This window comes from Erithacus rubecula (assembly GCF_903797595.1).
Source record: "Erithacus rubecula genome assembly, chromosome: 13".
Classification (NCBI taxonomy): domain Eukaryota; kingdom Metazoa; phylum Chordata; class Aves; order Passeriformes; family Muscicapidae; genus Erithacus; species Erithacus rubecula.
Genome location: NC_136665.1, coordinates 1,331,573 through 1,354,223, shown reverse-complemented (window position 1 = coordinate 1,354,223; position 22,651 = coordinate 1,331,573). Strand labels below are relative to the sequence as shown.

Genomic DNA, 22,651 nt, shown 5'->3' with positions numbered 1-22,651 from the left:
AGAGACCCTTAATATATTCTTCTGAGCAGAGAGAGATAGTATTCTGCTACACTTTTAAAGCAGTATTTACAATAAATGAAATAACATCAAATTGTACTTTCACTTGACAGTGCTCTCTCCGGAACAGTTCTGTGTATGTAATTATTCTCCTACACAAGTTTACTTCAAACCTCTCTAACAAATTCTGCACTGATGTGCATCCCTGGGACAGCCTGTGCTGTTCATCACCAGAGCAATTAACCTGACATTTAGTATACAAAAACCATTTCCAGTTTGCATTTCACAACATCATATTACATCATTATAACCACAGATTGGTAAGACTTGCACTAACATTTTTCATATTGGGGGAAAGCTATGGTCAAATACTCAGACTTCAGCCTGCAGTCAATGCTAGGGCTCTGCAGATGAGGTAACAAAGCAGCCTCCTCTGTATCTCCATCTACTGACCCTGGACTCGGCCTCTTTCTCATTTTCTTCACTGAACCAGCCAGAGGTAGAATGTAAACCCACCCACCTGGGTTTTCCAAGCCTATTCCTTCCATAACCTGCTCCCTGCCATTGCAGGTGTTTCAGAGACGGATTGCCCCAGGAGCAGAGGAAGCAGACTCACTCTCAGTGGGAGATGAGCGGCAATGGCGATGCTGGCGCTGAGGTGCACGTGCCCGTGGGTGTACACAACCACCAGCCTGGTGTACCCCTGAAATTCAGCCTTCACTCTCACTCCACTGCAAAAATCAGCAGTTGGCTTAAGTCTTCCTGTCAGAAAAATTTAAAATAGTACAAGAGCTTATTCGGAAAGAAATGCCGAGGCATGTTCATCAAATTCAATACGGCTGTTTGAAGGGAGCCTACCAGAAAGAAGGGGAGAATTTTTTACAAGGACATGTAGACAGGACAGGACAAGGGGGGATGGCTTCAAACTGAAAGAGGGAAGGTTTAGATGGGATACTGGGAAAGAATTCTTGGCTGGGAGGGTGGTAGTCCTCTGGCACAGAGAAGCTTTGGCTGCCCCTGGATCCCTGGCAGTGCTCAAGGCCAAGTTGGACAGGGCTTGGAGCAGCCTGTGGGAGGTGTCTCTGCCATGGCAAGGGTGGGACTGGATGAGCTTTTAAATCTCCCCAGCACAAACTATTCTGCATAAAAAGGCAAGCATACCCTCAAAATAAAACTACTTGGACCCATCCCCTCTGAGGTTTGGCACTTCTTTGGGGATACAGAGCCATGAATCAGTGATTTAAGGGACAGGTGAGACTTGGTAACACCTGTCACCAATTTAACTTCCAATCCAGGGAGGGGGGTAAAGGACCTTCAAGCAGGCTGAACAGGCCAGGGTTCTCCAGCTCCACCACGAGCTCCAGGTGGGAACAGTCACTCAGGAGGACCAGCTCCCCCTTGTCCACGCTGGTCCAGCCACTGACCCTCAGGGGCAGCTCCAGCACCTGCCCCACGTGTGCTTCCACCTGGCAGGGAGCGAACTCCATGGTGCTGGGCTGGCTCACATACACCTGTGGAGGAGGAACAGGAACAACTGTGTGTCAGTGCTCTGCTCCTATGCCAGCCCAAGCCCCCAGCAGCTTGCTGGGCCTTCCTTTTACTGCTGCTCCTGTAATTTTCTCTTATGCTTTATACACTTTGAAGTGTGGACTAAGTTTGTGTGCTATCTCCAGGAGATGCCATCGCCAGCTGGGAGAGGTTTAGCATCTATTAAAGAATCCACAGCAGACTGACCACAGATTTCATAACAATCACTGTGATCAAAGCTTTTATTTGCAGTATCTTAACTACTTAATCCTCTGCAACTGGCTTCAGGATATCAAACCATATGGTACAGAGTTAAAGCTGTAATCTGTGTAGATTAACCACTCCTAAAACTACTACTACTAAAAACTTGTTCATTGAGGTCAGTAAACAGAACTCTGAAGAGCTGTTCCACAAAGAAAGCAGCTCCTAACACAGGAACAAAGGCATTCAAAAATAACCTATTCAGATTGTGCAATACACTGCTCTGAAAGCTCACATGGACAGAAAGTTTCTTTCTGTCTTCAGGCTTTGACTTATGTTTGAGGATAAGAAGTTTTAACTGAAAAAAATATTCTTTCCTGTGTCTCAGGCTGGTAACTGATGCACTGCTAAAAAGAAGCATCCTGAATTGTTCAGACAATTATTTCAGAGTGAGGGTGCAAGCCTAACTCTAAACAGGTGTTAATTCCTGTCACACTCCTCCCTTTGGGGCCACCAGATGTACTGACCCTGCATTCTCCTCACTCCACATCACACACTGACCACAGTGACCAAAGAACAGAGGATGGTCTGCAGAGACACCACAAAGTTCCTCTTGGGAGGTATGTTTCTCATTGCCATTCTCTCCTAATTTTCCTAAACTATTGTTTTTTCTTGGCCAGTTTAGGTATCAGTCCACAGTTACTTCTAGGTATCGCTTCAGTTACTTCTCCAGACAGAAATTTCATTACACATCCTGATAACAACTGTCACTCTTGGATATCAAGGGAGAACACCCACCTATCACTCTACAGAATGAATTTTTAGTTTGGCTTGTCTGCTTAGATGGCCAGGCCAGGAGTCAATTACAATTTCCTTCTTGCACTTAAAACTTCCAACGAGGAAAAAGACTTGCCAAGGAAATCAGGAAGGGGCAAAAATGGGCATTAAGTTAATGCACTGGACAGTGTCTGATTCCCTAAAGCACAAAGTGAAATTAATCATTTAACCTGCCACAGGGCAGGAAGTGGAAGGGGAATGCCTATGGCATTCCCAGCTCTTTTGCTGTTTCCAAAAGCCATATTCAAGAACAGTCACTGCACAATCCATCTCTTACCTTCATTTCTCCATAATGCAACAGATTCCGAACGTCAAATGCCTGAATAATGCTGACCCCAGCATCACTCCCAGTGCTCATCACTCCTTTGACTGTCACTGTGGCTACTGCCTGGTTAGAAGAGGACCAGCTGAAGTTGCCACTTCCACCCTGAGCCTGGAATACAGAGGGAAATATCTTTCAAACATTTAATCAAGTACATGGTTCTCACATTTCACAGCTTTGGATATCTTGCATTAAAACCAACAATGCACTGAGAATGGGACATACAAATAAAATAACACCTCAGAACTTAATAAGGAAGATGAAAGAGAGAGATGAGAAGATGGCTACTCTTCATTCATTTTAATTTCAATTTCTTTCACATGCCAAAATAAATGTCAAAAGTTCCATCAGAGTAAACACTGTGAACACTGGAGCAATTTTTTTATGTATACTGTTTTAATTCCTTTAACTTCCTCAGCATTTCCTTTAACCTATTTGATAATTAAAAATGAACAAGGTGATCAATCTTGTCTAGAGGGACAGTGTGGAAAACAAACAAATCTAAATTATGCAGGAGCTTAGCTAGTAATTTTTACCAGGAATAGAGACTAAAAAGAAAATTAAGAGGAGGGTCATTTCCCTCCTTCCTTCCTCTGAGCACGTGCACAGCCTGATTACAGAAGGCCAGATGAATAAATAGGTAGTGCTGTGTTAGAGGAGATGCATGGGATGTGGTGAGAAAGGCTAAAATAATGCAAGAATTCAGTAGATTTGTAAGGGTATTTTAGACAGAACAGGGAGATGAGCAGAAAACAGAAACACCCAACTCTTAATAACTGTATGAAGTCTTATGTCCTTGCCATAAACCCTAAACACCTCACCACATTTTCTCTCTCTGGCAGTCAGTCTGCACTGAGGAGAAGGGTAGAGCAACTTCTCCTGCAGCCTGGTCATTACCCAGAGCCTGGCAGGGAGCTCCACACTGCTACCTGTGAGTGATGCCTTCCCCAGGAACCTGCACATGCACAGCCTCTCACAGCTGGCACTGCACATCCCATGCGTGGACTGAAGGAAGGCAACAGAAACAATCTCATTAGCACAAATATGAACAAAGCAACCCCAACAAACCAGACAGCTGACAAAGGAAAACCTGCCAAGCACTCTGATACCATCTGGAGGGAGTTACTCCAGCTATACACAGAATTTGGCTAGATCCAAAAATCACTTTCAATTTATTTTCAGAAAAATTTTATTCACCCATTTGAAACAGCTTAAGTGAAGCTATGGAGTGGGAGGCAAACTCTGATGGAGAGGCAGGAAGAGTTGAGCTGTGTGTGCGCTGTTGACAACCACTGGTATCATGAGATGGAGAGACCAGAAGAAGGGTCTCAGTTTCAGCAAAAGTTAAATCTTGGGAGAAAAAAGCTTCTATGTTTTTATAGAAAAAAATCAGACTGTAGTAAGAATAGCAACACAATTACAGGAGTACCATGAAGGAATTTTCTCCAGTGAGATACTTCATTATATAGGCAAGATAAGGTGAGGTAAGAATAGAACTATGAGAGAGGTAGGAAACAAAACCACATTTCCTTTCCCTTACTGGGAAAACTCCAGCAGAATTATGATGAAGTACTGAAAATGCAGATTTGTACTAAGAATTTTTACCACACTCTGCTGGTGTGGTCAGGAATAGCACGAAGTGAACCAAACTAATCCCACAGAACAGACAAGTAGAGATGCAGCGTTTAACACAATGGAGTTGCCTTTAGATTTACACTGGAGAATGCAGTTTAAACCCCTATGACATTGATTCTCTTCATGGAGTCACTGAATCAGTAAAGCTGGAAAAGACCTCTCAGATCAGCAAGTCCACCACTGAACCACATCCTCAGCTGCCAGACTCACACCATTTTGAGCACTTCCAGGGATGGTGACTCCATCCCTGCCCTGGGCTGCCTGTACCAGTGCTTGACAACTCTTTCTGTGAAGAAATTTTGTCTAATATCCAATCTAGACATGAGGCTGTTTCCTCTCATCCTGTCCCCTGTTACCTGGGAGCACAGCCTGGCACCAAGTGCCCTGCTGCCTATTTGGATATGGTTTATTTAAGAGAGATCCAAAACTGAGCACGACTTTATGCTAAAAGGGAGAGGTAGGAACTGTGCATCCAACACTTAGTGCAGGGTCTAAGTATCACTGGCCTAGAATAACAGTCTGAGCTGAGAAAGCACAACTTTCTTTTCTTTATTTAGACTGGAGATACTGGAACACAAGCCATTCACTTCATGAAGCATAAGGAATGACTGACAGCTTGGCAGCAAAGACACACCCAAAGAACACTGAAATCATCTCTTCTGTAAATGAGCTGTGGCCTCTGCCTCCCTGGAACTTTGTATTAGGAGCACGAGGAGTGTGGCCAGTGAAGAATACTGATGTCCAAGGCTGGCAGAGTGCTGCTAATTAATCTTGTCATGCCCTTTTTGTAGTCACTTCTCACTCCCATTCATATTTCTGATCCTTGCCAGCAAAGGGCAGCCTCTAATGATGGCTATGGAGTTTTGGATATAGGATGCTTCCTGGAATTCCAAACCACTTCAGGCATAGGTACGTGGTGCATGTGTGAGGGAGAGAGGAAGGGAAGACAAGAGGCAGAAGTCAGTAGGGTTTTTATGTTTGTTGGTTTCTTGGTGCTTTTTTTAAACTGTCTATAAATTCCTGTAACTAATGTCCCATGAAGCTCCTCCAAATTACATTTTGGATGGCACCATCCCTGAAGTATCCAAAGCCAACCCTACCTCAGTGGTGTCAGGCCTCAGTGTGCCTGCCTGAGCAACACTCCCTGCAGCTGGGTACTCCTTTGGCATACCTGGATGCTGTACTGGTAGACTCCTGCTTTTGGCTGCCATGGAAACATCAGAATGCTGGGTACAAGAAATATTGGAACATAGACCTCCACATCCTGCTGGCTTCGCACTGGAACTGGTAAGGTATGGACACCTCCATCCTGCAAAGTGCAAAAGCAGTGTTATAAATGGCACCACAGAGCTTCCCAGAGCTAATTATTAGTCCTTATGTACAGACAAGTCCTTGAGAACACCTCACAGAGGAAGGAAAACTATTCAGGATAACTTATGAACAGAGCTGCTTGTGAGCAAACAGCTCCTGGCAGCAAGGTGTGCCACTGTATTAAATGAGTGCTACTGCCATGAAGATCCAGGTGCCCACATTAATTTAGAAGGCAAACAGCAAGAAGAAATACACTCTTTCAACTGCTCCTATTTTGAGATCTCACTTGGAGAACCTATCTGGAGGCTGGACAGCTATACTTACTCTTTGCTCATCCCACTGTGTACAAAACTCAGCCTGAATGACCCATTGCTGAGCCCCCCAAACTCTGGCCTTCACAGCTCTGCTGTCACTGCAGTGCCACAGCCCTCTGGCACAACACACTGCTACTGCAGTTCTGACGGAAAAACAGCTCTCAGGGGATGCCTTTCCATTGAAGAGGACATCTCTGACACAGGGAATGACCGTGGCTTATCACATTCAAGGAGCTGCTAAATCCTGCTCAAGGAATCACTCAAATGATTTCACAGCAAATGGGCTGAAGTGGTGAATTTTCAAGCAAAAGCAACTCACTTCCATACCACATGCCCTAGTTAGCCACACATCCAGCAGCCTGCCCAACCAGCAGAAAGTTAATGAATAATAATTTGGAGAAATGTGCAGGCTGATACACTTGGCAGATTGTCATTCCAGAGTTTAAGGTCACTTACCAATTGACAGTAAACTTCCCCAATGTAACTGACTGCAGAACAAGGCCAGGGTATGAGAGTGATGATCCTAACACAATAAAGTGTAAAATTCCCTCAGCCTGTGAGAGGCCCCTTGCCCAGCACAAGGATCTGCCACAAGAAAAGAAATCAGGTGCACCACTGCCTTAACAGGAGTTTGCCACATGCTTGGGAGCAAAATCCCACAGTCTTTATTTAAGCAAATCCTCTGTTGACTCAATGACAGTTTTCATGATGAAAGGATTTTGGAATTTGGTTCTTAATCTGTTCAAAGACAGCTCAGACCCATGTAACTCTTAGGTTTCCTTTTGCTAGGAAGTCACTACTGCACAGCTCCACTATTTTTAGGCCTACCAGTGAAGCAGAGGAGTTTTTACAAAAACCCACCTGATCAACTACTGATGTGAGTGCAGCATCAATCGTGGTCTGACCTGCCTTTACTGCCATCACATGATGATGGGATCCATTCAGAGAGGACTGCAGCACCTCAAAGTATTCTTTGGACAGCTCTGTAGTAATTCTGATGTTCTGAAACCAAGAGATGAAATAGCAATTGCCCAGGTAACTGACATTAATAAAGGACAGAAAGACATGAAAGTACAAGAAGTCAGTGAGCAAACCACTGTTTAATAACAAGGTTCAAAGACACATTGTTGAAACTGATTAGAACTTTCCCTATGGAAATTTCAGCCTTTCAGTAAGATTTTACCTTTGGACATAACATTAACTCCACAGCAAGTTATCAGCAACATGTAATTTAACATGAAAATACCTATATTTATACTAATAAATAATTCATATTTTACAGTATTTTTCTAATTTTTTTTCTTCTTCAACACAGAAGAACATGTGAATTGAATATACTGCTTTAACAGCTCTAGCTCAAACTCAGATCTGTACCCAAAAAGCAATTATGGACAAATAAAATAACATTCCCATAGCTCCAACACTCTGAAAAGCAATAATTCAATAAATGTTTTCTTGTTGCAACGGTAAAATTTATATTTATTTTTCTTTGCAGTTTTTTAAGAACTATGTACATTTGGTACCTAGCACACAGAAATTAGGAAGAAGCTCTTCCCTGGAAGGGTGGTGAGGCCCTGGCTCAGGGTGCCCAGAGCAGCTGTGGCTGCCCCTGGATCCCTGGCAGTGCCCAAGGCCAGGCTGGACACTGGGGCTGGAGCAGCCTGGGACAGTGGGAGGTGTCCCTGCCCATGGCAGGGGTGGGACTGGATGATTTAAGGCTGCTCCAAGCCCCATCTAACCTGAAGGACATTCTCCAACTTCCATTTTTTTTCTACAGCACTTAAGACTCCAATAATTTCACATTAATCATTCAGAGTGCCTTATTTTTAAAAATTAACAAAAACAAAACAAATGGGAAAATGAAAGGGCAAGAACCAACATGCTTTGCACTGTCCTGTGTCAATGTAAGTAAGAAATCACTCAAATAATTCCAAAACAAGTCAGGATTTAGGAGACAATCATTGAAAAGTATCTAAACATTTTAACTTACATCAGATAAATACACCTTATTGCTTGATTTATCATACACGTCAATCGTAATTTCATAAAGTCTGCCTGTTTCCAGGACCCATCTGTCACCTGGATGAAGTCTGCCTGTTTCCAGGACCCATCTGTCACCTGGATGAACTGTAAATCCTGCAAAACAAGAAACATTGAACAGCACAAACCAACAGCCTCTTTATCTAATGGAGAAAAGTGCCCACACTCTGCAGATGAACATTCATTATTTTAAACTGCTGACTACAGAGATAAAATATGTAAAACCCATTTGACGCTGAGCTACTTTTATGAATAAAATTACTTTTCTGTGAAAACTAACACTAAACAAAAGCAGGCAGATAAGCATGAAAATCCCAGAAACAAGGCCAGAAATTGCATTAAGCAATGAGGAAGACTGCAACAATACCAACCCAAATATGCAGGAGGTACCACGTAGATGGTGCTGTTGGGCAGCCTGGACACCCCCTGCATGCGGATGCCTGAGGGCTCAGTCAAGGAACACACAGGTTCAGTACAAGCCAAGTCAAGATCTACACTTTCCTGGGACTCTTCATGCCTCTTTGGCTGCTTTAAAGCTAATTGTACACTGCAAATAAACATTATTCCCACTTCATTGCCAGACAGTGAGCATTTTGGAGAGATTTCACTAGAGATTATAATGACTGAAATATAAAGATGAAAAAGTCCCATCACATTTCTAGAGTGACTGAGAGAACAGACATGATTTAAGTGATCTTTTGCCAACCTAATTTGTTAAAACATTCCAAGACATCAGACAGCTCTGCTGAGACTGAATTCACAGCAGTGATGCTTTCCATGGCTCCACCACTGCTCCTGATTTCCAGGCTCTTGGTACAAATGAGGATAACTTGATCTTTCTTTGTTGCCAACAGTGGAAAGCTTGTCTCCTGCCACAGAGTGGCAGCTGGAGCAGCATTCCCAAGGAAGGATACTCTTGTGCACCAGGATGAGGTTGGTTTGGCCCTGCTGCAATGCAGTCACAATGGATGTTGCCTGGTCCAGCTTGGCAACTGGCCGGGAGAAATCTCCCTTGGGATGGAGGATGTTGTTCTGGAGCTGCAGCTCGTACTGGTCTGATGGCATTGCTATCTCTGGGGGTGAAACAGAACATAACAAACAATAAAAGGTGTGCCAGTGTTTGGCTGCTACTAATTATTGCTGATTATATTTTATTGATGCCTAGCATACATATGAAATCAGTATTTTTAGTGGCTTGCAGAAATAGCACTTCTGTCATCACATCAACACACACACAAAAAATTAGCTTCTTGGCAAATTTCATGTCTGTGAAACTGCAATTCCCAACTAATACCATCTCACTACTTAGACCTAACATTCAACTGATTTCCAGCTCCAAAAGAAAAAAAGACAAAATGGAAAAACAGAAAAAAAGAGAGAAGAGAGAAAACTCAAGGCACTGCATTTTGAAATGGGCACAAAGCCAGCTAACCCACATTTATAAAGGCTTCACTTTGTGGAGCAAATCCATTTGCCAATAAAACATTTGCTGTTAGAAAAGTTACAAACCTAAATTTGATTTAAGTATGAAAGTCAGTCAGTTCCTTAGTGACTGTCAACATCTAAAATGACAGTGTTAGCTCCTATTAAGTTACCCTTGTCTTTACATCCTTGACAAATCTGCAAGAGTATATTCTTAACAGTCCCATTTTTTTTGACTGAAAGAACTAAACAGTTGTATCACTGTGTGCCTTAGGAAAACACTATTAAATATTAATAAAGTAGTTTAAACATAATTAAAAATTTCTCAGCAGTTAAAAATTTACATGAAGCATTAAAAATAAAAATAAACAAGAACAGAACAAACCTGTGATCTTCCCTTGCCTCAGTTTCTGAACTCTGTACTGAATTGATGTTCCTACCAGAAGATAAATGTCATATACTGGATTTAAAATTATGTTTTCCAAAATAAGCAATCTGACTTCTGCAGGGTGTACATCCTGTTGATAGAGGGGGGAAAGAAAAGCAACCACATTAAAAGCAGCTCATTTTTTGAAACAGACCATACAACAGGAACTTAAAATCCAGAAGTGAAAGACATTACTTGCTGCAATTGGCTCTTTACAGTGAATGGTACAGAGATCTGCTCTGTGCACACAGTGCAAGAATTAAGAAAAAAAATCGTGTCTGTATGAAGATCATTTTGGAGAATACAAAAAAACTTGAAACAGATGCTCATTCAGACATTCAGAAAGCCATCTTCCCTCCTGACGTTCAGAAATCTTACCTTATAGATGCTTTCCTGAAGTCTTGCCTTCAATTTAGAACTCCCTGTTTTCATTCCAGACACTAGAATGGTATCTCCTTGCTTGGCAACTTTTTCCATTTCCAATATATAGGAAGGTGGGATGTAAGTGGATTCTAAGAACTTGAGTATACTGAAAGGCGAATCAAAAAGTGAATAGAAAATTGTTAACCAACCTTTGTAAATCCACAGAGAAACACCACCAGCATCTCTTCCCAGCCACTTCCATTTTTAAGCAAATTTAAGATGCTTGCCTGGGACCAGATATCCAAATTTTACTCATTTTCTGTGGTATCTGCAGCTAATTTCTGTGGCAGATAAGTTTGTCTGAAGCTTGCTTGGGAGCTATCAGAAGACTGCACATGTTGACTACAATGACCCCTTCCAGTTTGTTCAGTAGCTGAGACTGCATAAACTCTGTATTGCAGAAGAACTGATGTACAAGACCCAAAGCTTGTTTCTAAAAGCAACAGCTCAACAAAGCCAGAATGTAACTCAGACATCTCTCAAGAAGCCAGGATGTACTTAAAAAATTACTCTGAATATAATCTACAAGCAGAAGACTCGTAGTAACTGTTAGAAACTTCAGTGAAAAGTGGCAAAAGGAAGGAATTTGACATGAATGGGCAAATGACAATTTTGGAAAGAGGAGCATGTTTCACAAGGTGTCACCTTCTGTATGCACATCATCTGCCTGGCTTCATGTGCACTTCCACAGGAAAACCAGCAGAGCCATGTGGAGAACTATTATGGCTATTAACACATTCATGACAATTTGTGACTTGTTTTGCAATGTTGTGCCACTTGTAGAACATTTTTATGCTATCAGGGTCATGCTAGCAGTAGAGCATATATCAATATTACTTTGGTTAAAATGACATCTGCAAATACTCATAGAAAAAGCAGCATATGTTCCAGGACTTGGGATATCCAGTCCCACTAAGCCATTCATTCTGGCTCTCACTTGAAACTGCAGCTTCAGGTGTATTATGAGCTTAAAAGTCTTTCCCCAGCTAATGCTGTCTGAAAAATCAGTTTGTGTTTGCCCAGTAGCAAAGTCTTGCTTGCTCCTCCCACCCCCCTTGCAAGTGTATTTGGAGTATCAGTTTGAGGATGGAAGTTGGCTGTTAACCTTTCTGCCCTGTAGGAGAACTGGTTTCCCCACAAGGAATCATCCTATTTCAACACCAGAATGCCCACTGACACCTGAAACTCTTCAGGTTCAGAGAGCTCCTTTCTGAAATGGAAGTGGAGACCTTTTTTCCTTACAAAGCTAAAAATAAAACTCTGCTGAAATGCTGAGATAAGAATCTTACTGATAAATCTTCCCCTTGGATGAGATGTTTCAGCAAGATCAACAACCCCATCTGTTTATTTCCAATTATTGCATCAGAGCTACCAGAGCTGCTCACTAACACTATCAGTTAAACTAAACAGACATCAAAGTGCCCATGCTGTCGAGTAGGTAGAGACTTAAAAAAACCTCCAACCTGGAAACACTGACCCTTAACATTATAATTTTAGCCATCAGTTCAGTAAACTGCCTAGATGTGGGGCAGTATTTTTACACATCAGACTGAACAGACTTTTGAGACCAAAGGAAATGACCTTACCGCAGAGCACTGTGGGAGTCCGAGAAGCCATCAGCCTCTGGGTCCTTCACCACTGTCCAGTCAAACACCAGCCCTGCCAAAGTGCTGAAAGTGTTTCCTATAAACAGGACAACCAGATTGAAACAAAAACAGTGAACAAGCATAGAGTCTTCCTGGAACATAAACCAACACTTATTTCCCTGGGAAATCTCTCTATTTTATCCCTACAAGAAGAACCATGAAGCACCCTTGAGTTTGCACAAACGCCAAAGGCACAAAACCAGCACTACACACAGAATAAAAACACATTTACTTTTCATTATTAACAAATCACCATACTTCACCTGGCATTCATGTTTACTAGCATAGGTGGGATGGGCTCAGGAAGTACCCAAAACAATTAAGTCAAGATTTTTCTAGCTGCTTGACACATTATTTCCTTTCAGTAGTTGTCCTAAAGATCCCTTGCTTTGTGTGTTATATGTGCATGAAACTTGATCGTCAAAAGCATGGAATTCTCACCAGATCTTGTCTCGTTTTCTGATGCTAAAGACTACAGAAAGCAGTCTTCTGCTCCTCTTAAATAATAATGCATTCAGTCTAAATGCACTGACTCTTCTGAGCCTAAAGAGTGACTCGCAAAGGCGAGTATTTGTGCAGTAATTAATGGATTGGGCAATAGGTGGTTAGTCTCAGACATCAACTCTGACCTTCCTGTTGGATAGTCTGACTGGTTACAAAAACGTCCTTTTGCAAAATTCTTTAGGCTATCTCAGCTCAAAAGAGAAAAAGAATAAAAAACAAACAACTTCACAATGAGAATTTCCTTAAAATTCTCCACTTGGCTTCAAACCAACAACTGTGTGACAAATAAAGCCAGTGCATGTATCAGATAGAACTTTCAATATATATTTAATCTCCTACAAGCAGATCTCTTACCTTCTGAATCCAAAGCATGAATTTTGAGCTCCAGTGGTGAATCTTCAAGGTAGAGCTCTCTCGTTGTGGACACAACTTGAATGTCATGAATTAAATCGACTATGGCATCACAGCGAAGCACTTGCCCAGTCACTTGAAGAGACATCAGAAGGAGCACAAGAAATCACAACACTGGATGTGCTCAGCAAGAACAACGAGCAAGTCAAGATGCACCTCAAATTTAGCCAGTGACACAAGACACTGACACTGAAGGAAATGAAACTTGCTCATGACCTCGATGAAGAAACTCATGGTCAAATGGCAGCTCAGAAAGCAAGTAAAGCAGTTCCCTTGCTCACTGAATTGCAGAACAGATCTGCAGAAACTCTGATTTCCATCTACACTGACAGACACAGGTGTTGTCTGGGAGAGCTTATGCACAGTTACTACAGTGCTCATGTCCCACAGAAATTAATGACTTTTACCCACAGACAATAAACACCCATCAACTCCTTCAGTTAGTGACTGCACAGCATTTAATTGGCCATCTGGTTTTGCCTCTCTGTCACTTATAAAAACTAACCTGGTATATTGCATGACAAACACAAAAGCAACTTTCAGCTTTTTTAAATGTGAAGTATATGAATTTGCATTAGGCATTTTTATTAAATACTATTTATATTTCAGCCACCCCCTCTAATTGTGAATTTGGGAACGGGGGGTTTAAGAATTACCTTTTTCCTGGGTGTGTACTGTTAACCGATTAGCAGTTATGTGAGGCAAAGCCAGGTCAAAGCCCAGCCCGTGAAGCCTGAGCTGCCCACCCGCGCGCGGCTGTCACTCACGTGTGTCCTCGGCGGAGATGATGGCGGTGAGGCGCGTGGGCTGCGAGGAGCGCGCCTGCACCAGCGCCCTCCGCGAGCAGCGGCAGCCCGCCTGCCCCAGCGGCTCGATGCTCGCCACCTCCGGCCGCGTGGAGGACCTGCGGGGAGCGGCGCGTCAGCTCTGCGGGGCTGACCGGCAACAGCTCCTCCCGGGAGATGTTACACACCGACCCATAGAAACAAAAACGCTACATCCAAAGTAAAGCACAGACACAAGAAATATCTAATTTCATTGCATTCGTTTAAATCGCTTTGTTGTAAATTGTTGATTTTTTTTTGTTTGTATGTATTTTTATTATTTTGTCACTACAATCATAAATCCGTGGGCTGGTTTGAACATGAGCAGGCTTGTCCCTGTTGTTACCTGCTTGCTAGGAGTGCAACAGAGAACATGTTCGAGCCTTCTCCAGACCAGGTGGAGGCTTGTAGCCACGGCTGCTGGAGTGCTAGCCAACATGTTTGGGCTTGCTAAGACTTGTACCCCAGCACAGTGGGCACCACATGGCCCCATCAGAGACTGCCTATAAAAGGGGCAGCGACCCGGGCTAGGATGAACGTGTTGGTGCAGTGCACATCCCAGTGCAGCTTGCCCATTCCTTCTCAACAAATTAATAAATTGCCTTGTTGACTGACCTATCCGATTGTGGTGAGAGATTATAACATCGAGGACCCCAGCCAAGCCAAGGGTGGGCTGAGGATGCAGAAAGCCCAGGCCAGAGCCGAGGCAGGCAAGCTCAGCGTTTCTCTCCACTATGGCATCAACCAACCTTCCCCCAAACCCATGGAGCAGACCAGGGTGCTACAGAGTGGAGCCCAGCTCTCCCTTCCAGTGTGCCAAAACCGCCAAGATAAAACAACAAAAGTTCAAGAGCTACTAATGTTATAAATTACTCACCAAAATCAGGTAGGTCAATCACTGAGGCAATTTATTAATTTGCTGATAAGGAATGGGCAAGCAGCGCTGGGGATGTGGGATGTCTGCACTCCACCAACACATCTGTCCTACCCCGAGTCACTGCCCCCTTTATAGGCAGTTTCTTGGTGGGCTGTGACATGCCCACTGTGCTGGGGTACAGGTCCAAGTAAGCCCAAACACGTTGGCTAGCACTCAAGCAGCAGTGCTTGAGTGAAGAAGTGAAGTGAAGCCCCCACCAGGACTGGACAAGGCTCAAACATGTTTCAGGCTACACTCCTAACAAGCAGGTAACAGCAGGGACAAGTCTGCTCATGGCCAAACAAGCTCACATTTTCCTTATACATAAAAGTGGATGCAATTCATGATTAAAACAAACACAATGAAATCATTAAACATTCTTATGTCTCATGTCCATGCTTTACTTTGGATTCAATATTCTTGTTTATATTGAGCCCATCGTGTGTTTTCATAATGACACGAACCACAATGTAACACCTCACACTGAAAACCAAGCTGAAAGTGAAGTCCGCAGCAGGACACGTCTGCGGGCTGAGCGCAGAGCCAGTGCAATGTTCCAGCACACAGCCCTCGCCCATCCCCGGACCCCAGCCCAGCCCAGCTGCTCCTCCCGGCCACGGACACAGCCCAGCCCCGCACAGCCCCGCTCACAAGGGCCCTTTGAAGGATCAGAACAATGAAAGCAAGCACTGATGGGTGACAACGCTGCTCGGGAATTGCTTCTCTGCATGATGAGAGCAGCTCTGATGAAAACGCTGCACTATCGGGTAAATGCAATCTAATGCACACTGGATCCCTCTGGTAGAGACGGGGAAGCTGCACACGGGTTTGGACTTTTTTTCTGGAGGATGTACAGAAACGCCTGCTGGGATGTGTGGGGGAAATTCTCTAACCCAGCAAGAAGCAGGATGGGAGCTCCAAATAAACAGCAATGCCGCATATGCCTGAATCCCCTGACACAGGTTTTGCATCCTCTTGCTGGCACAACCAACAAATCCACATTTGTGGATTTGAGCTCCTGCTGGCACTTCCAAGTGGCACTTCCTGCTGGGAAAGCACAACCAGGTGAGTCTGCAAGAGTGAGAACACCCTGCCACACCTTACAAGAGGGAAATGCAGAGCAGGTGAGAAGCAGAGGGGGGAAAACAAACATTTTTTAAGATATCACTTCATAATATGGAACAGTATCTTACACAAAACATTTTTCAGTGAGAGTCAGACAAGTTTTTTTAGACATATGGTAAAACAGGTGATCCAGAACAACTCTCAGATTACCAGGGATGAGACTACTGATTTTAGAGCAAGTTTGGGCTTTCTGGAAGTACCTGTACATCCCACAGCTCCAACAGCCTTCTGCCACTTGGCTCTCCCTTTACCACTCTGCCACCAGCTCCTCTCCCTTGGAAATCATTTCCATACAACCTCCTCAGTGAGGGCTTCAGTTTACACACAAACCTTCCATTAACGTCGCAATAAACTCCTCTTCATTTCCACCAGCTCTCACCATGTATCTCAATTCTACACTCTATGAAATAATGAAACATATAAGCACAGTTGTACACTGCAGATAATTTCTGCCACAAATACCCAGACATGCTGTGTACTGTGGAGGGAAATGGGGTTTTTTGTGTCTATTCCCCTCCTCTCCTCAAAAACATTATTATGGTATGGCAGGTTTCAAGGAGAACATTCTGCTTCTGAATGCTTTCATTCTTTCAGGTGTAATTTCTGGATTAAGGTAATTAAAAGACAAATAGAGATGCAATATAAATGCTAAATATATCTGCACAGACTGTGTTTTCTGCCTGAAGATAGTACCACGTACAATATTTACAGATGGAAACACTATGTGCTTTGAAAACAAAGCTTTTCCCAAAAAATAACTTTAACATAAAGGCAACCCAAACTCCAGCAGGCATGAGCATCTTGAAAATCAGAAAAAACTTTAGAGCCATGCTTACAACTTTACCACTGCTCCCAATCTGCTGGGATGGTGATAGAACTTGACCTTTTCCCTCTGAATCAGTGGAATTCTCAGACACCACTACAATCACTTTGAAAATATCCTACCTTCAGGGGTAAACCTGAAGGCTGAAATGGAAACTGGGAAAAAATAAGATCACAACATGCTATAGAATGATCTTTCAGGAAATTGGACACTTGTCTTTGAATTCTGAATGTTTGAGATGAGTAATGCAGGCCTTCAAAGGTGCCATTTGCTATCAGATGCTGTTGTACAACCAGAACAGCTTTCACAGGCCACCTCCAACCCCACCATCTCCCATATCACAAACCCCAGTCCCCTCTCCAGACACAGGGGGCCTGAATCTGACCATTTCCATTCAAATCCCTGCTTTCATGCATCCAAACACACCCACCATTTCTCAACTGGGAGGAAAAGCCATTGCATTTGGTACTTCCTCACTTTTTCACTTCAGCAGCCCCTCTCTGACAGGAAGCACAACAAACCTGTCAGAAAGTGGCTGTGGTGCTGCTCCTCCACATCCATTTCTTTCTAACCCCCCCAGTTCCAGGCTCTGGGGACAGGAGTGCAGAGGGAGAGCCCCATATGCAATTCCTGTGCTGTCACACACACAGCTCCTGCTTCCTTCAGAGGGTTTGCTGAGCACACGTTGGGTTTTACAACCCACATCCTGCCAGGCCTTGCAAAGCAGAAGTGAATAAATGCCCATTTACAATCCTGCCACAGAAAACGATGGCACACAGAAGGTGAGTGAGGTGTGGTTGCCCTAATTCTCAACCAAAATTTATCTCTGAAGGGTAGAGGGAGAGGATGAAAAAGGATGTTGAAGCATGAGGGATATGAGTCATTGCATACTGGCAACCAGCACCAATAGAACATGCTCTGAAGTGCACAAAAATCACCTCCATTAGAGATACGAACGTGGATCAAATCTAGCATTTATCTGGAGAACAGTTTCACATCTTTTTATCTGTAGACTTCAATGAGATTAGCAAAGATCTCCGTGCTTCTGGCAGCTGGATAGCACCTGGCACGTGCAGGAATGGCTGCAGCCAGCCCAGCATCACTAACAGCTCACTGGCAAACAGGAAAGAGTCTGTGCTTTCACATTTTACTACTGCTTTGATGAGTTTTGGGCTTTAGTTCTATGCAATGTACTTTACTTCACAAATCAAATCCTTTTAAAGACTCAGCAGCCTTCAAAAATTAAGAGTAAGAAAAGAGAAAAAACCCACAGCTGTGAGATTTTCACTAAAGCGGTTCATTAAAAATTAAATTACATGACCACAAGCAGCTCTACTAACTTTCGTTTAGTTGACTTCTGGATAAAATTAATTACTGCTCTTCTGCATAAGCACCCTCAAATATGTAAATTGTCACAGACCAAAGGTTTATACCCAGCCCAGAGATGAGAAATGTATAAGAACCAAGCAAACAAACCGACAGAATGAAAATACAGCCCTTTAAGACGTGTTTCAGTAACTGCCAGACAAAACAACAACTACTGAAACCTGCTCCACGCATCCATCTGGCACAGATGGAAATATCATCCCAAACATACCTCGACTGCTGCTTCTTTTTCAGGTGGGTACCTCCTGCTCATTGCTGATTAAGTTACCATTCTGGGCAGAAAGGACAAGGAGTTGGCAACATTTGTTTAATACAAAGACTACCCTGAGCTTTCCAAATTTGCACATACTGAGGGATTTGCCTTCAGCCCCAGTGCCCAGCACTGCCCATTCCTCCCCGTGTGAGGCAGGAAGGGAGCTCCGGGCCAGAAGTTGCTGGAGTACATCCCAATCCCACGTGCTCGAGGCTGAGAAAACCAGGAAAGCTTTCACTTTTAAAACTTGACTTCACTGTCCCAGGTGAACCACCAAGGGTGCTGTTACCTTAGAGCAGCAGTGAGAGGCTCCTGACTTAGCTACGACTCCTTCGTGTCCATACCCGGAGCTTCAAGCTGTCAGGACCTCCATCATTGACCACAGCAAGAGCGGGGGCATTTCCCCCCAGCAGCAGAGTGCTGGCGCTGTCCCCGCACAGCGGGCACACAGCGTGTGTGGGGTGGCACCAGGGTGGGCACACAGAGTGTGTGGGGTGTCACCACGGTGGGTACACAGGGTGTGTGGGGGCACACAGGGTGTGTGGGGGCACAGCGGGCTCGGTACGTGAGAAGCAGGGGTTGTGTGTGTGTGCGGCGTGCAGAGAGAAGCAGCGGGGGCTGTGGGGTACAAGGAGAAGCAGGTGCGGGGTGTGCGGCTGGGTGCACACGGGGTGTGAGGCACATGTCGGGCACGGAGCCATGGCGGGAAGCTTCCTTCGCAAGCAGGGACTTTCTGCTCAGGGCCCGGCCTGCAGACACTGCCCCTCCGCAGCGGGTTTAACCCGCTGCACAAAATAAACACCCTTTGCCGTAGGAATTATCTCTGTGCCTGCTGCCGCACTGCTCGGCCGCCCAACCCCCCCGCAGCGAGGTGAAAGCGGTGAGAGAAGGCCCGGCTGCCGTCAGGCCCCGCCGCGGGCCGGGCGCCGCCGCAGGTGCCGGCGGGGGGACATAGGGACAAAGGGCGGCGGCACCTGCACTCACCATCGGTAGCAGCCCTCGCTGGCCTCTAGCGTGAAGTTGACGCGGGTGGCGCGGGTGAAAGGGAGCAGCACCTTGGGGGTGTTGAGCTTGGAGGAGGCGGCGAGGTGCAGGAGGAGCAGGAGAGGCAGCGCCCCGGGCGAGGGGGGAGCCATGCTGCGCGCGGGCGGAGCCATGCTGCGCGCGGGCGGGCCCGTGCGGGGCGCGAAAGGGCGGCGGGAGCCGGGCCGGGCCGGGCCGGGCAGGGCAGGGCGGTCCCGGGGCAGGGCCTCCCCCCGCCCTCCGCCCCCCGGGGCCGCGCCGCCCTCCCTCGGGGAACTCCCGCGGCGCCAACAGGCGCGGGCTGTTTGAAATCCTCCTTTCCTCCGGGCCGTAACCCCAGCACCTCACAGGAGTCGTGCTCCAGACCCTTGCCGGACAGGCTCCAGCACCTCGGTGTATCTCGTGAGGTACCAAAACTGAAGGAGGATTCGAAGCGTGCCTTGGCCCGAGCCCAGCACACGGCGACGCTCGCTGCCCTGCTCCTGCTGCCGCGGCAGTGCTGGAACCAGCCCGGTGCCATTCCTGGCTCCCTTACGTTCTCCGGGTACACTGGTGCTAACAGCTACCCTGAGCTACAGTCCATTCGTTTAATTAATTCATGTGTTAATGTGTGTCTACTTAGTTGACCATAATTGTTGATGTTTACGTTGACTATTTGTTGTGCCAGCCTTTCCTTGTATGAGAGACGTTCCATGTGCGGAGGATGTGCCTGTCCGTGGTACATGCATGCATCAGAAGAATGGATTTCAGGAAGGACACAAATATCTTGGAGCAAAGATTGTTAAATCCTGCCCAGAAGATCAGCTGCTGTCCAGGAACAACACCTAAGAGTTTACCCAGATCTAATTTAGGTGGTATTACAAAAGTTAACCAGTTCTCATTTATTCTAAGACAGTAAACATATACAGGGCGTTTTCTTTATCTAGGAGCACTTTTTGCACTATTTATTTAGCTCGTGTTCTATTTATCAGTACTTCAGCAATGCTGTTCCACTTTCTATCCCAGAGGAATGTGTGCTGCTGGACAGTTCACCTCTCCCTGCAGTTTCTGTGTGCGTATTACTCATTTTCTGATTGCACATCATGAAATTGTGTGGTCTGATTTAGAGAAGAGCTGAACTTTGCAGCTGCAATTTTAAGTCAGTAGAGTTTGGCCTAGAAAGGTGTGTTAAAGGTGTTGGCAAGTCAAGCCCTTCCACTTTAAACTGCTCCCCTAAATAGGCTTGTTTATTTTCTTTGCTTTTTTTTCTCAATTAAGTTGGAACCTTTCTTTGCAGGCATGTTAGGAAGATAAGTTCAGTAAAGAGTGGGATATTAGGGAGGAATGTGATAAAATCACCCATGACTAAACAGTATAATGTGTTTACACTTAGTACAATTACAACTGAGTAAATAAGAGCTAGATAGTGAGTACCTTGCATCCTGTGTTGTGAATGAGGTGAGGAAATGTCTGTATCCCAGTATTTTCTAGCTTTAAAAGCAGGGTGTTCAATCTCAGAACTTAGAGCAGCATTGCTCTGCTTTCCCTGTCCGTGCTGCTTTGACAGCCATAGGAGGGAGTCTGCACATCCCTCCTCCCAGGACACACAAACACCTCTCAGGGTTACCTGGTGTGCTGGGGAATTGGAACAGGATACACACACCAGGTTTCTGAGGGAATTTTGCAGACACATCAGTGTACACCCCAGTGAGTCTGATAAGAACACAAATGGAAATGTCTTGGTCACAAAGAACGCGATTACAGAGCGATAGAGGGAGTGCTTTAATGAGCTGCTTAAGGAGGGAGATAGGCAAACAATAAATGGTTGTTCCCTAAGAAGCTGAGCCTTTTGTGGAAGAATTTCAAGAGATTTTAGAGGCAATCAAAATACATGCAATAAGTAACAAAACCCCAGGTGCTGATAAGGTTTCTACTGGAATATGAAAATAAAAGGGGGAAAATTACTGAAAGATTTTACAAACTCACTCGGTCTGAAGACCTGAAAACACTGCCAAGAAACCAAAGAGACACGTACTTGGATCAAATCTTTAAAATCTATCAATTTCTGGGGGAAATATATTTTTCATAAAGCTAGAAAAAAGTCTATCAATATCTTATGAGGTGATCTATTGGCAGTGAAATACTTTTAAATCCTTATTCAAGAAAAGGAAATATTTGAATGGCACAGCAATGAAGGGCGACCTGGAAAAGAAACAACTTGCTTCATTTTCAGGCATTTCATATTTTTAAATGTCTGAGTAATTTAAAATATTTTAAACACTCATCTTTGAAACAAAAGACCCCCCCCCCCCCAAGAACCCAAAACCAAACAACAAAAACAACTCTGAATAAATGCAACTTAGAAAGTGAAACTTCAGCAAAATGCTAAGGCAAGGAGGTGTAGAGGGTAATTTTTAAAGTGAACTGGGTGAAGCTGACTCAAACCAGCTCCAATCCTAACCCCTGCAGGTATCTCTGTACTTGTGTATTAACAGTGTAGGGCCAGCTCTGTGAAGCTTCAGCAGCTGAATACATTATCTACAATTTACTTGTAAGAACCGTTTCATTAAGCTGAAAGAATCAGGGCTCACCCAGTACAATGATGAAAAACATTCTCCACCATAGCACTCCCGAACCTCTCAAATAAAATAATATTTGATTTAAAGGCTGAAGAATGACTGACAAGCACTAGTAATATATTTTATGAAATGCCTGTTCCTGTAGGGATGCAGCTCTGGTTGGGAAGAGAATGGGGAGTTGCCTAGACCATGCTGAGGAGGAGATGAAAAGGGCAGGTCAATAGACTTGACAAATAAGGTGGTCTGGGAATAGTAATTTTAGAGCAGAATAGCAACGATGGGCCTCTTTTTTTGACTGATGCCGTCTGTGTTTATGCTTCAGAGCAAAACAGTATCCTGTAAAGATCACTGGGAAAGATGGTCAGCTTCCTTCCTCCCTGTCAGGCTGCTGCTCCCATTGTCTGTCTTACCTATCACTGAGCTCAAACTATGCATGTAATGTATGAATATACAATATAGATGTATGTAAAACATGTATTTCCCGACTGAGCCGCTCAATTGTTGTATTGCACTGTTATGACTCTGTATTGTTGCTATTTTATATTGCACTGAGAAAAACTGTTTGTACTGTACTCCCCACTCAATGGTTTTGACTGCTGGGCTTTTTTCTGCCTAATTTGCTTCCTGGCTCCATCCCCACAGCTGCAGAGCCTAGCAAAGTATCTTCACCAAAGGAACTTGACTCAAAGAAGTAGGTAAAGTATCCAATGTATTAAAACGTACCTA

At 44.4% G+C, this 22,651-nt stretch overlaps 2 protein-coding genes across 2 annotated transcripts in view; one reads left to right on the top strand and one right to left on the bottom strand.

The window, feature by feature from the left end:
* Nucleotides 1–19,556, bottom strand: part of NUP210 (nucleoporin 210) — a 46,253-nt gene extending 26,697 nt beyond the window's left edge. Inside the window, exons 1-16 of the mRNA XM_079317371.1 lie at nt 19,522–19,556; nt 19,329–19,486; nt 13,785–13,921; nt 12,961–13,092; nt 12,043–12,139; nt 10,412–10,562; nt 9,992–10,124; nt 9,099–9,257; nt 8,556–8,624; nt 8,263–8,280; nt 8,135–8,223; nt 7,006–7,146; nt 5,691–5,828; nt 2,840–2,995; nt 1,310–1,508; nt 614–759 (exon numbers count right to left, since the gene is read on the bottom strand). Of these exons, the coding sequence (XP_079173497.1) occupies nt 614–759; nt 1,310–1,508; nt 2,840–2,995; nt 5,691–5,828; nt 7,006–7,146; nt 8,135–8,223; nt 8,263–8,280; nt 8,556–8,624; nt 9,099–9,257; nt 9,992–10,124; nt 10,412–10,562; nt 12,043–12,139; nt 12,961–13,092; nt 13,785–13,921; nt 19,329–19,480 (1,917 nt within the window). The 5' untranslated portion in view covers nt 19,481–19,486; nt 19,522–19,556. The remainder of the gene's footprint in view (nt 1–613; nt 760–1,309; nt 1,509–2,839; nt 2,996–5,690; nt 5,829–7,005; nt 7,147–8,134; nt 8,224–8,262; nt 8,281–8,555; nt 8,625–9,098; nt 9,258–9,991; nt 10,125–10,411; nt 10,563–12,042; nt 12,140–12,960; nt 13,093–13,784; nt 13,922–19,328; nt 19,487–19,521) is intronic.
* The window catches only part of LOC306807311 (uncharacterized protein), a 1,031,843-nt gene that overhangs the window by 469,768 nt on the left and 539,424 nt on the right, over nt 1–22,651 (top strand). The gene's annotated exons all lie outside the window — the stretch shown is intronic.